The 15,234-nt window shown below is 43.9% G+C and overlaps 1 protein-coding gene across 1 annotated transcript in view; it reads right to left on the reverse strand.

Annotated features, from left to right (window-relative positions):
• LOC106584012 (phosphatidylinositol 3-kinase regulatory subunit gamma) overlaps positions 1–15,234 on the reverse strand; it is a 324,331-nt gene that overhangs the window by 170,458 nt on the left and 138,639 nt on the right. The window contains exons 6-7 of the mRNA XM_014168762.3: positions 13,205–13,406; positions 6,012–6,097 (exon numbers count right to left, since the gene is read on the reverse strand). Coding sequence (XP_014024237.2) covers positions 6,012–6,097; positions 13,205–13,406 — 288 coding nt within the window. The remainder of the gene's footprint in view (positions 1–6,011; positions 6,098–13,204; positions 13,407–15,234) is intronic.

A 15,234-nucleotide genomic window follows, 5' to 3' on the forward strand; every position in this document is an offset into this window, starting at 1 on the left:
TCCTTGGACAGAATACCCACTATTTCATTCTACAGACACACTGCCACCGCGATGTGTGTAGACTTAACTGTGAAATGATTGCTTATACTGTAAGCCCTTCCTCAATGATGTAGAGAGAAAAAAATTCATAAAAAGAAAAATAGTAACACAAGAGGAATAAAATACACAAGAATGTAGCTAAAGTGTTTTCAGAAAGTATTCACACCCCTTGACTTTTTCCACATTTTATTGTGTTACAGCCTGAATATAAAATGGATAAACGTTTTGATTTGTTGTCACTGGCCTACACACATTACCCCATAATGTCAAAGTGGAATGATGTTTTTTAAATTTGTACAAATTAATAACAAAAAAAAATAAAAACCAAAATGTCATCAGTCAATATTCAACCCCTTTGTTATGGCAAGCTTAAATAAGTTATGGAGTAAAAATGTGCTTAACAAGTCGCATAATAATAATAAAATAAATAAATAATAAGTTGCATGGACACATTCTGTGTTAACAGTGTTTAACATGATTTTTGAATGACTGCCTCATCTCTATACCCCACACACAATTTTCTGTAAGGTTCTTCAGTCGTGCAGTGAATTTCAAACACAGATTCTGCTTAAAAATCTATGGTAAGACCTGAAAATGGTTGTATAGCAATTATCAACAACCAATTTGACAGAGCTTGAATAATTTTGAAAGAATAATGGAGAAATGTGTCATAATCCAGATGTGTAAAGCTCTTAGAGACTTACCCATAAAGACTCAAAGCTGTAATCACTGCCAAAGGTGCTTCTACAAAGTATCGACTCAGGGGTGTGAATATTTATGTAAATTAGATACTTCTGTATTTTATTTTCAATACATTTGCAAAAATGTCAAAAAACATGTTTTCACTTTGTCATTATGAGGTATTCCCGTCAGGAAGTCCATGATCCAGTTACAGAGGGAACTGTTCAGTCCCAGGGTCCCCATCTTGGTGATGAGCTTGGAGAGGACTACGTTGTTGAATGCTGAGCTGTAGTCTATGTACAGCATTCTCACATAGTTATTTCCCCTCTTGTCCAGGTGGGAGAGGGCAGTGTGAGGTGCAATTGAGATTGCGTCACCTGTGGATCTGTTGGGGCGGTATGCAAATTGGAGTGGGTCCAGGGTATCTGGGATGATGGTGTTGATGTGTGTCATGACCAGCCTTTCAAAGTTCTTCATAATTACAGATGAGTGATTCGTTGACGTTAAAACCCCCTAGAGTCTATTGACACAACAGTGCATCAATCTAAGTAACATAATAAAAAAAACAGTGTTGCGTTCGAAACCACCCGATTCAAGACCAAATAGAGGAGGGCGAGACCAAGTCAAGACCGGGAGGGGGACAAGTGGTCCAAGACCGAGACCAGCAAAATGCGAGTCCAATTCATGACCATGATTGTAATTTTGTCAAATCACCACCATAGTCCAAAATGTCCAGTATTTCTGTGTTCATATTTCAGAACAATGTATGGATTCTTTAGGCATTCAGAATAGTGAAAAAATGCATGCTGAGGGAAAATTATTACTAACCCAAACACAGTGGGGAACAATGGGCCTTCTATGCCATCAGAGAAGGGCTAAGGATTTATAAAATAATGATTTATAATAATAATTATAATTACACTATTAATTTCAATAATGTTCAGATTTTTTTCAGTTTTGTTGGAAAGGAAAGGGTTAAAAAAAACATGAGCTGGCGCACACCTAAAATAATAGTTTGTGTGGAGGTGCTGACTAACGGCGAATAAACTATAAACTATCAAAATAAAAAAAGTTGCACACTCCATTTATAATCTCCCAGCAATTTAATGGGTATTTACCAACGTTTCGGCATCACTGTGCCTTCCTCAGGGTAATGTCATGAAAGGGTTAACACTGAAAAAAAAAAAATCCAATCGGGATATTTATTTTCTGGTCTCTGGGGAGATAAATCTAGCTCGCTAAGTCAGCCATTGGCTAAGCCCTCAGAAGCTAGATAAAGGTATCTGCCGTTCAACTGTATTAGGGCAACATTTTGGAGTGACAGTGGAATCAACCAATCACATTTTGACTTATTGAGTGGGACCGTTTTTACAGAAACGTATGGAAACTTCTGCCTTCTTGAAGGCCAATGGTCTAAGGCACTGCATCTCAATGCAAGAGGTGTCACTACAGTCCCTGGTTCGAATCCAGGCTGTATCACATCCAGCCATGATTGGGAGTCCCATACGGTGGTGCACAATTGGCCCAGTGTCGCCGTAGTAGGCCATCACTGTAAATAAGAATTTGTTCTTAACTGACTTCGTAGTTAAATAAAGGTTACCGTAATTTCCGGACTATAAGCCGCTACTTTTTTCCCCACGCTTTGATCCTCGCGGCTATGACGCGGCTAATATATGGATTTTTCCCGCTTTCAAATAAAAATAAATGTAAAAAAAAACACATTCCGTGACGTGCTTAGTTTTTTGGCGGCATGAAGCTTTCATTAGACCAATGAAATTGCCGAACGGGTTAAGGTCAAACAACTTTTTTGTTTACTGTTTAGATTAAATCGAGCGCTCTCAAACTTTCCATCATTCTGATTATGGTAGTCATTTTGTCACCCTCATCATGGCAAAGACACGGAGAAATGCATATGATGCAGCTTTCAAGTTGAAGGCGATTGATCTGGCTGTTGGAAAAGAAAATAGAGCTGCTGCACGGGAGCATGGTCTGGAGCAATGACTTTCTTGGTAGGCTACTGTTTACTGCTCATTTTTATTTTTGTTACAAGCCGTGTTTCGTTAAAGCCTATTTATTTTTGTTACAAGCCGTGTTTCGTTAAAGCCTGTGTAAAGTTCATTTGTTTCAATGTACCGGTAGGCACCTGCGGCTTATAGACATGTGCGGCTTATATATGTTCAAAATAATATATATTTTTTAAATTCAGTGGGTGCGGCTTATATTCAGGTGCGCTCAATAGTCCGGAAATTACGGTACATTAAAAAAAATATATATTAATCACTGCGCAATAGCAAGCAGTTGTTTTCGCACGATCCAGCTAACTAGCTTTTGTTGTCGGCTAGTTACCAGCAGCTGCAGCAGGTGTTATCAAAGAGGATGTTGTTGCCAATTTGTTAGCTTCTCCCTTTTCAAGAACAACTTTCAACAAGAAGTGAAGTTTCAAATGATTATCATCTGGTGAGTGTGATACATTGTTACATTTAAAGTGGAACTGACAGCATTTTAGCAACAAGAAATCTTATTCAAATCTGTTCATATACACCCCTAGGAAGAATATGACACTTAAAAAAATAAAAATCTGACAAGCGACCAATTAGATACAGTGGGGGAAAAAAAGTATTTGATCCCCTGCTGATTTTGTACATTTGTCCACTGACAAAGAAAGGATCAGTCTATAATTTTAAAGGTAGGTTTATTTGAACAGTGAGAGACAGAATAACAACAAAAATATCCAGAAAAAAGCATGTCAGAAATGTTATAAATTGATTTCCATTTTAATGAGGGAAATAAGTATTTCACCCCCTCTCAATCAGAAAGACTTCTGGCTCCCAGGTGTCTTTTATACAGGTAACGAGCTGAGATTAGGAGCCCACTCTTAAAGGGAGTGCTCCTAACCGCAGCTTGTTACCTGTAAAAAAGACACCTGTCCACAGAAGCAATCAATCAATCAGATTCCAAACTCCCCACCATGGCCAAGACCAAAGAGCTCTCCAAGGATGTCAGGGACAAGATTGTAGACCTACACAAGGCTGGAATGGGCTACAAGACCATCGCCAAGCAGCTTGGTGAGAAGGTGACAACATTTGGTGTGATTATTCGCAAATGGAAGAAACACAAAAGAACTGTCAATATCCCTCGGCCTGGGGCTCCATGCAAGATCTCACCTCGTGGAGTTGCAATGATCATGAGAACGGTGAGGAATCAGCCCAGAACTACACGGGAGGATCTTGTCAATGATCTCAAGGCAGCTGGGACCATAGTCACCAAGAAAACAATTGGTAACACACTACGCCGTGAAGGACTGAAATACTGCAGTGCCCGCAAGGTCCCCCTGCTCAAGAATACATATACATGCCCATCTGAAGTTAACCAATGAACATCTGAATGACTCAGAGGACAATTGGTGAAAGTGTTGTGGTCAGATGAGACCAAAATGGAGCTCTTTGACATCAACTCAACTCGCCGTGTTTGGAGGAGGAGGAATGCTGCCTATGACCCCAAGAACACCATCTCCACCGTCAAACATGGAGGTGGAAACATTATGCTTTGGGGGTGTTTTTCTGCTAAGGGGACAGGACAACTTCACCACATCAAAGGGACAATGGACGGGGCCATGTACCGTCAAATCTTGGGTGAGAACCTCCTTCCCTCAGCCAGGGCATTGAAAATGGGTCGTGGATGGGTATTCCAGCATGACAATGACCCAAAACACACGGCCAAGGCAACAAAGGAGTGGCTCAAGAAGAAGCACATTAAGGTCCTGGAGTGGCCTAGCCAGTCTCCAGACCTTAATCCCATAGAAAATCTGTGGAGGGAGCTGAAGGTTCAAGTTGCCAAACGTCAGCCTCGAAACCTTAATGACTTGGAGAAGATCTGCAAAGAGGAGTGGGACAAAATCCCTCCTGAGATGTGTGCAAACCTGGTGGCCAACTACAAGAAACGTCTGACCTCTGTGATTGCCAACAAGGGTTTTGCCACCAAGTACTAAGTCATGTTTTGCAGAGGGGTCAAATACTTATTTCCCTCATTATAATGCAAATCATTTTATAACATTTTTGAAATCCGTTTTTCTGGATTTTTTTGTTGTTATTCTGTCTCTCACTGTTCAAATAAACCTACTATTAAAATTATAGACTGATAATTTCTTTGTAAGTGGGCAAACATACAAAATCAGCAGGGGATCAAATACTTTTTTCCCCCACTGTATGGTCATTTTCACGTTTTATAAATTCTTGGAATGTTTAGGAATTACGTATACTAAGGCATTTGTGAAAATTCTATAGCAATATAGAGTGGGAAATTGGCCGTGCGTTTGGAGAAGTAATAGAAACTGCAGTAAATAAAACCGAATAAAAACATCTGTCTTGTCCAGGACCGGAGTCTACACAGACCGGTGCGCTATAGCCAATCAGAGCTACAGTGGACCTTCATACAAACAAGCCATTTGCCACATGGGCCTGCCATCATTCATTTTGAACTGGATTGTGTGTTTACAGGAAATTGCAACAATGCAACTTTAGAATATAAGAACGTTATTTGCCAAACGCCCAGAAATACACCTGAATGGATTTCTGCAAATATGTAAACACCACGGGAGTCCTCTTACATTTTGGCAAATAACATTTGCACATTACATTTTCAATACAGTCCTATTGATCAAACAACCATGAACATGTAGTCTCTGTCCCTCAGTTATGCACATCACAACAACAAGATCAACAACTAATGCTAGCGAGAGCAAGATGAGTTACAATCTAACGAGAGAACATTAAGATAAACCCTCTCAAAAGTTTTCAGATCTTAAAGCAAGGGCATCTACTCACGACCACAGCCATAAACACAGTCCAGTTAAAAATAAATGGCACAGATCCATATAGATCTGTGTAGAGTACAGGAGTTATGCACAATAGAATCCTACTCTGGTGCATTTTGCCCAGAACAAAATCTCTTGCATACTTTGTTTTGGTATGTTGCATTGAAAGTGGCTAATATTACGTTGATTCGATCACAATTGCCACAGTAAAGGGAAACGTTGATAGTGTTAACTAACTGGGAAAACTCTAGAAAGTTGAGTGAAGTTCAATCTTGTGCTTCTCTCCATGGGCCCTGCCTAAAATGAGGACTTCTGTACTCTCTATTGAAGTAAATACCTAGGCTTTACTATGGGCTCTGGGCAAAAGTAGTGCACTATATCTGAAATAGGGTGCCATTTGACCATGACGCTCAACCATATCAGGAAAGAGAGAAGGGCGGAGAGATTATAGTTCAGATCCAAAAAGGCAGTGTCCTACCTGGGGCTGCCTGCATTTCCACCAGTCCCCCGGCTGCAATCAGGGCCTCCATGATCTTCACATGGTGCTCTGGGTTTACGTCCGCACTGCAGGGAGAGAGACAGGCAGGGTCTGAGGTCAAATGAAGGGACAGATATGTCAAGAGTTCAAGCATGAGGAGAAGAGGGTCACGGATGTATATATATATATAAATATAAGAGAGAGAGAGAGAGAGAGAGAGAGAGAGAGAGAGAGAGAGAGAGAGAGAGAGAGAGAGAGAGAGAGAGAGAGAGAGAGAGAGAGAGAGAGAGAGAGAGAGAGAGAGACTTTTTTTACTGAAACATTCTCATTTCATTTAAAACTCACCACCCAACCTCCCCCTTAAAAATAAAACCAAAAATACATCCTGTAATGCATACATGTACCATACTCGCCTTTCCAGCAACCACATAATACAAGCCAACATCACAATACTCGAGACAATACCAACTTCTACAACCGTATATCCAAGACATCTTCCCCAGCTATACAGACAGCCCCCCCAACACACCATATCTCCTGAAACATCTCCACACTTTTTATCATTTTATAGAACTCAAACTCAACCCTAAGGCGCGCAGAGACCATCCCATTAAACAATAATAAAGGGTCTGTTATCCCCCCACCTTTGACCCTGTTCCTCCTTGTTAGCCAAATAGCTAACTTTGCCTGAGCAAACAGAAAATTCAACAAAACACATTTTTCCTTCTCCTTACTTGAATACCTGTATCCCATTATGAACACCCCAACAGTAAAGACCACCCCCAACCTCTCACACAGACATTCCAACAGAGACATTAATGGGATTAATCTGGTGCACACAGAAAACACATGAATCACAGTTTCTTTCATTTTACAGAAAGGACACTCCTGCCCGACTCCCGGTTCAACCCGTGCCAACCAGCTGTTAGTGGCCAGGACTCCATGTAGAACCCTCCACTGGAGGTCCCCTGACCTCTTTGGTACTGGGGGTTTGTAGAGCCCCCTCCATCTAAAACCCACCATACTCTCCACCCCACATAGCCCCTGCCACTGATGTGCCTTCACTCCTGTTAGGCTCCTAATGTTCCTCACCTTAACACAGAGGTTGTAGAGGGCTTTACCTCCCACCCCTTCAAACTCCCCCAGGCTCGGAGTGTTAAAATCTAACAAGTCCTCCAGACCCCCTTGCCAGTCTCCAGTCTCTGCCGTCACCTGCAGTGGCGGAAACATTGGTGGCCCCTCTCCCTTTGGCTGCTCAAACATCCCCCTTACCGGCTCAGACAGTGCCTCCTGGACCTCTTCCAGGAATCTCTCCAGCAGCCTAAGAGACCTTGAGCCCTTCACAACCCCACTGCAAACCCCCTGGAAGCAGAGGAGGAGCCCTATCCCCCCATGCCCCACATAACAGAGCTTTGCTCTTGCCCCAGTTTACCTTAGCTGATGAAGCTCCCTCGTACACCTTCAGACTGGTCTCCAGTGCCTGCATATCCTGACCATCCCTGAAACATCATCTGCATATGCTGACACTGCTATGCCTGTCACCACACCCATACCTGTCCAGCACACTCCCTGCAGTCTCCTGCGTAGCAGGCCTAAAAAAGGCTCAATGGCTAATGTGTATAACTGCCCAGATAGAGGGCATCCATGTCTAATGCCCCGTCTCACCCAGACTGGCCTACTGAGCCCCCCTCCCACCTTAACCATACATGACGCCCCAGCATACAGCAGCTTCACACAGGTCAAAATACTCTTCCCAAACCCAAACATCACATTAAACAGATACCCATGGTCCACTCTATCAAAAGCCTTCTCTTGATCTAAAGAGACCAGTCCAAAGTTCACATTAGAACCTCTCGACAAGTCCAACATGTCCCTAATTAAGAACAAGTTGTCCGTGATTGAGCGTCCCGGTACACAATATGTTTGGTCCTTATGTACTATCGAGTCCAAGTGGGACTTCAGTCTGTTAGAGAGGACCTTGGCAAATATCTTGTAGTCCGCACATTGCAATGCCACAGGCCTCCAGTTCTTAAGTTCACACAAGTCCCCTTTTTTGGGCAGTAGAGTCAGAGCCGCCCGACGGCAGCTCATCGGCAACTCTCCTACCCCGACGCATTCACGCAACACGCAAAAGAAGTCCTGTCCAATTATTCCCCAGAATTTTTTATAAAACTCCACTGGGAGTCCATCGACCCCCGGTGCACGACCGGGGGACATCTGGGTTACGGCCTCTGCCAGTTCATGGGACAACAGAGGAACGTCCAAATCGTCCGTCTGTGCCAGAGAGAGTTTAGGGAGTCCTGTGAACAAGACCTGAGCACACAAAGGATCACACACTTCTGCCCTATACAATTCAGTATAAAACTCCACAGTCCGCTCCCGCATCTCACCCACCACAGAGGTCACCCGCCCATCAGACAGCCGTAGACAATGCATACCCTTGGCTTCACTGCTCTGTCTTTCCAAACCAAAGAAGAAGGAGCTGGGAGCATCCATCTCCTTGAGCATGGAGAATCTAGCTCTAACAAGTGCTCCCTTTGCTTTAACCTGGAAAAAACTGCCCAGGTCCCTACGTAATTCAGCTAAATTAGCCTGGAGGCCTACATTGCCTTGCCCCACCATCTCTACCTCCATCTCACTAATACACCGCTCTAGTTCCCCCAATACTCTCCTAGCCTCTGAGGATGAGAGAGCTGTGTATTGTTGACAGAAAAGCCGAATTTGGACTTTCCCCACATCCCACCATTGGCTCAGAGACTCATACTCCTCTATTTGCTGCCTCCACCTTTCCCAGAAGGTCTGGAAACCTGCGCAAAAAGTGGCATCTTGTAAGAGCTTTACATTGAATTTCCAATAGGATGCCTGCCGGGGCCCTGGTGAAATAGACAGCCGAGCCATGGTTATGTGATGATCGGAAAACCCCACCGGGAGAATGGTAGCGCCCAACAGCCTATTGCTCCGATTCCTAGACATATAAAACCGATCAAGTCGGGCTGCACTCACCCTAGCCCCAAAAACCTTCACCCATGTGTACTGTCTTGTGTTTGGATGTTTAGTTCTCCAAACATCCACTAAGTCGAACTGATTAATAATGTCCCTTAACACTTCCACTGACACTGAATGAGGCTCTTCCCCATTTCTGTCTTTTGTAAAATCCATTGTGCAGTTCCAGTCCCCTCCAACCACCAGTGTCTCCTCAGGCGCTACCTGTGAGAGTTCCTGTCTAAGACTCCCAAATAGAACCCCTTTTTCTCTCCCTGTGTTAGGCGCATACACATTTATAAAGACAAAACCCATGTTGTTAATTTCTGCTTTAACAACAAGGAGCCTACCACTACACACCTCCTTTGAGGAGCAAATTTTTACAGACAGACCCGGTGCAAAAAGGACTGCCACTCCTGCACTAAGATTTGTCCCATGGCTCAACACACTTGCCCCTTTCCACCAGAGCCCCCAATCGACTTCATTCAACACATCACTATGTGTCTCCTGCAGAAACAACACCTGTACTTTTTTTTGTTTTACATATTCACCCAACACACTCCTCTTTCCCGCATCTCTGGCGCCATTTATATTGAGCGAGCCTACCCGTAGAGTCTCCATAAGAAGTGGGAGAAAAGCCAGCAGAGAAAAAAGACCAATAGCAAAGCTCAAAAACCCCAGTGTCAGAAAGAAAGTATACATCTAAACAGTGTCCGAAGGTAAACCCTTACGCACTGTTGTGACCCACTTCCTCAACCTAAACCGTTTCCTGGGTGAGAGGACACCATGCCCCTCATTTTTCACAGCATGTTGTACTGATCGTACAAACTTTCTTGAATCAGGGAAAAAAGCCTCAAGATTAACTTTTTTCCCCTTTGTCTCATTCAGGAACCTTGTCAGTTCTCTCAACGTGTACTTAGACCCCTCTGCTTGACTGGCTGTCAGCTCCGGGCCTATTGAAGAGGAGTCTGAAAAAAATATCTCCTCATCCTCTTCCTCAGACTCACGTTCCTCCTCATCTCTATCTCCCACCCTGACCACCTGCTCTTCCTCTCTGGTCATGGCATCCCCCACAGCAACAGGCAACATTTCCATTGTACCTTTAACCACACCCTTTTTCCTTTTCCGCTTGGCACCCTCCTCCTCCCCCCCTAGTCTCTTACACTTCCCCACTATACTCTCCTCATCCACTAGCATAACCTGACTAGACCTAGCATCCTCTACACCACCCTCCATAGCATGACTAGGCCCATCATCATTTACACCATCCTCCATATCATAGCTAAGCCCAGCCTCAGCTACCCCACCATCTCTAGCCTGACTAGGCTTAGCCTCCACTACCCCACCATCTCTAGCCTGACTAGACCCAGCCTCCGCTACACCACCATCTCTAGCCTGACTAGACCCAGCCTCCACTACACCACCATCTCTAGTCTGACTAGACCCAGCCTCCTCTACCCCACCATCCCTAGTCTGACTAGACCCAGCCTCCTCTACCCCACCATCTCTTGCCTTACTAGACCCAGCCTCAGCTACCCCACCATCCCTGGTATGACTAGGCCAAGCCTCTGCTGTCTGCATCTCATTTCCCCCTGCACTTTGACCTCGATTTCCCCCACCGGCGCTTGTACCCTCACTTTGTCTACGGCCTTTATGTGGGCACGCAAAGCTCTTATGCCCCAAATCCCCACACTCACAACACCGTAGACTGTCTGTGCTGGCAAACCCTGCATAGAGCCCCTCCCCATGCCTCACTTTAAAATGCACATTTAGCTGTTGCTCATTGTTGTTCAGAAACATAAACACTTGCCTCCGGAACGAAACAATGTGCTTAACAGCAGCTGCCTGAAAACCTGCCGACAGTACACGAAACCCGCTAGCAAACTTACCAAAACGACTCAGCTCTTTCCTGATTTGATCGTCCGTAATAAACGGAGGTAAATTTGCAACAACTACTCTTGTTGAAGGGGTAGAAAGAGGTAAAACTGGCACCAACACATCCCTTACAAATATTCCGCTAGCAATTAGCCTACCAACCAAATTTTCTCTTTTCATGAACACCACCACCGCTTTGTTCATTCTAGAAGCAGAATGTATAAATTCAGCTCCTACCTGTTCGCCGACCGCGAGCAGAACCTCCTCCACCTTAACTCCATTCTCAGGAACACACCTGAATCCATGCCGTATCGACAGCGTCTCCTCCGCGCTAGGCTGAGAAGCCATCGCGCATACCACACCTTGCAAACCCCAGAAACCTTACTCTGTCCTCTTCCACCCTAACTCTGAAAAAAAACAGTGGATACCGCTAAAACAAATATTGCATTAACCGTACACCATAGAAAATAAAATGTAAGAAAAAGATCAAGAAAAGAGTCTAGAAAGTTAGTTAGGACAGAGTCCTCCGCACCAAACACTCAAACTCCAAAAAACTCCCAGCATGCACAGAGAGAGAGAGAGAGAGAGAGAGAGAGAGAAACCAATTGGCTTCTTCTGGAAAGAGTATCTTGGTAATGAACCAGGTCACAGGAGTGAAGGAGGAGGTGGGGAATTTTGAGGGGAAAAGGCCTAGGTCACACCATGGGATGGTAAGCTAATGTCTCTGGCAGACAGACTCCTCTGGTTCTCCCCTTTCTCCTGCCTTCTCTCTCTCTATTGGATTTTGCCTGGTACTGGGTCAGAGAAAGTGTTGATTTACTTATTTATTTATTTCCTATAATTCAAGTCCTGTGATGGATATATATGCGACCTCTCTCTCTGAGGAAGCTGATGACCTCTCTATTTTTGCCTGCCGTGCGGTGCTCTCCCTACAGTAGTTTGACAGGCCACAACTCTGACATGAAATACAAGTGCAGAAGAGAGACATTATGTTAAGTTTACGCTATGGTTACTATGTACAGTACATGGTGATATTTGCACGCAAACAACACTAAACTCACTATTTACAGTACCCTGCAGATGACTGGATTACATTTTCATCTTCCTTCCACAGTTCATCTGATTTCAACAACTATTGATCTTGAACTACTTCTATGACCTACTACTACTTTACACTCTCAGAATTCTCTGCCTAATGGTAAAAGGTAGTGTACTACAAGAGACTGAGACATACTAAACGCCCCAGTAAAGGTCAGACAAATAGACTCAGGTTGGCTTCCATCTGGTTCTCTGGTGGTTATGATCAGAGGGCTGAAACACCATGGGTCAAGTTTATATCAACAACACAACGGAGTGAAGAGCCAGGGAGAGCAATGCATTCTGGGATAATCCAGCACGCTCACTCCTCTTGGTGACATCAGAGGGGAACGGCAGAGCGAGTGGAAGAGGCTACACAAATATCACAGGTTCTGCCTCATTGACTGTGATCTCTTTTTCCAGTTTTATGTGTAAATAGAAGCCAGAAACAGACTTTCCTCACTGATTCAGAGCAATTCACAGAGCAATTCTCCCAGTGAGCTTTTGCAGTGTATGTGAAACATAAACAGCATGCTCAACAGGTTAATGCTTTGCTTGACCATTTCAGCTTACGATTTACAATGACAGGATGTTAACATTACCACGAGCCAAATATTACTGCATACTTTTCCCTTTAGTAAACGCAGCTCTATCAGTTCATGCCCAAAGGCCTACTAGTGCACAGGGCATTTGAATCTTTCTCTTCTAAAATAGACTTGAGAGTGTACATGAAGAGGATAGGAACAGCATCACTATCAAATGGTCACTATAACTATTAACAACAACAGCAACATAAAAACATAATTGAAGCTGCTGGCTAGCAGGTTTTTATCTTAAATCTCCAGGGTAACATGCTTTGTTTACATTTTCATTAGTTGACTGTAGCTGCAAGCCAAGTGTCAGTATACAGTATACCTGAGAATATAACATGCATAAGACCCATTTTTAATATGTTTCCTATACATGTTCGACAGTACACTCTTAGAAAAAAGGGTTCCAAAAGGGTTCTTCGCCTGTCCCCTTAGGATAACCCTTTGAATAACCCCTTTTGGTTCCAGGTAGAACACTTTTGGGTTCCATGTAGAAACCTTTGTGGAAATTGATCTACATGAAAATGGTTCTACCTGGAACCCAAAAGGGTTCTTTAAAGGCTTCTTCTATGGGGACAGCCAAAGAACCCGTTTAGGTTCTAGATAGCACCTGTCTATCTAAGAGTTTAGCCAGCCACACCACTTCATCAATGCACCAATCAGTCTTACCTGAAGTGGGAGTGTTTGAAGATGGCCTCACTGAAGACCTGGCCTAGAAGCCTGGGGCTGGCCTGGTTCTGAGCTTCACTCTGGGCCACCTTGACCAGGTGTCTGGTGAGGTGCACCAGGAGCTGGTGGTTGGCCTGGGGCACGCTGGGGGACTCCAGGATCCTCTTCAACTTCTCGCCACAGTCCTCCATGCTCTGAGTTTCTGGAGTAAGAAGACAGAGAAGGGAGAATGAGTGCAAGCGTGTATTGTATTTGTGTTTGTGTGTGTGTGTGTGTGTGTGTGTGTGTGTGTGTGTGTGTGTGTGTGTGTGTGTGTGTGTGTGTGTGTGTGTGTGTGTGTGTGTGTGTGTGTGTGTGTGTGTGGTGTGTGTTGGGACAGAGAGCCAGGGACTAGTAACAGAACACACATATACTCGGTTCTTTGAATATTTGAGAGATATACTGGAAGATTTGAATAAAAAGCAGCTAACCCAGCAGGAGTCTGGCTGGCCTGGGATCAGGCTCAGCTCCTTTGTGTGTTGTCACAGCTCAGACAATAATGTTTAGAGAGGAGCAGACATATTGATGCTCTCACCACAGGTCTTCTCTTCATTCTGCAAACAAGACGACATCTGTGCCTCTACTCTGCTCTGTCTTGGCAGCTAGGGCTTCTTTCAAAGAAGCCACATAGCTACTATCTATTCTAGATTCACTTCTGTAGTCTGCTTAACGATGTTTTGTGGCCAGCCTTGATTTGATGCTGTTCCCAAGGAGAAACCATCCATAACAACGACTCTGTACATAAGAACTCACACAGTATACCCACTGGGCAAAAAACAGGCTGAATCAACATTGTTTCCACGTCATTTCAACCCCAAAATTAAATGTGATGACGTTGAATCAATGTTGAAAACTGATTGGACTTGAAAAAAGTTTGATTGTTAAATCACGAGCCTAGGTTGTTTAGCCACGGGAAAAGTCAGCAATCTTCCCGCTAGCCATGATTGGCTGACATAATGAGTGGGCTGGACATGCCGAGAGATGAGTTTGGATTGGTCTGCCATGTAGCACGCCTCTGTCTATAACATGAGTTGATCTGTATGTGCAGGTAGTCCTTTCTAACGTGGCGTTTTTGAAAGATATCACGTAGTAGAACTGTATAAGTGTTGCTCTCCACTTTATGGAGGACCAAGTTTTGAAATCAGTGGAATTAGAGTATGATAGCTTAGGAGATGGAGAAAATTCTGAGTTTGATTGCAAATATGCAGACGGAGTCAAAAAGAGAACACACAGAAGGCTGTTGTATAAAACACCTGTCTCCGGATTACATCTTCAAACTAAGAGCAACCATGGCATCCGTGACAGAAAGGGGGAAGCATCCATCCATCCATAAGATCTAGCTAGCTAAATACTCCACTATGCAAGTAACTATTTCAATAGAATGTTTATGAAGTCACTGCGACAACTGTTGATAGGCGTAACTGGTAAATTCTCTCTGGCTATCTACTCCGATTTCAGAGCACTTTCGTCTGAGTGTGCCAGAGTGCAGAATAACTGACGAATTTACGAATGCTCAACACCCGTTGTATATGGCCGGTGTCAGTAGCAGTTGGTAAAAAAATTTAATTAAATTAAATTGTTGCCAGCAGCACAATTTCAGTTACCAATGCTCTGGAAAACATAAAAACAGCCTAACCAGCTCTGCTAGGGTGAATAAAATGGTCCGAGTGAGCTGTTCTCTCATTTGTGTCTGGAAGTAGCTAGCAAGCTAGCAAACGTTAGCCAGTTAGCTTGGTGTTGACTGCTGTTGTTAGGTCAGAACGCTTGGATCAATCCTACTCCTCGGCCAGAGCGCTCTGAACGCTCCAAGAGTGAAACGCTCTGAATTTACGAACGGACAATCTGACAACGCTCTGAGGTTACTTAACAGCCAGAGCACACTCTGGCACTCCAGATTTAACTTCTTTGGGCTAGGGGGCAGTATTTTCACATCCGGATAAAAAACGTACCTGATTTAATCTGGTTACGACTCCTGCCCAGTAACTAGAATA

Source organism: Salmo salar, chromosome 23 (genome assembly GCF_965601325.2).
Source record: "Salmo salar chromosome 23, fSalSal1, whole genome shotgun sequence".
NCBI classification, from domain to species: Eukaryota; Metazoa; Chordata; class Actinopteri; order Salmoniformes; family Salmonidae; genus Salmo; species Salmo salar.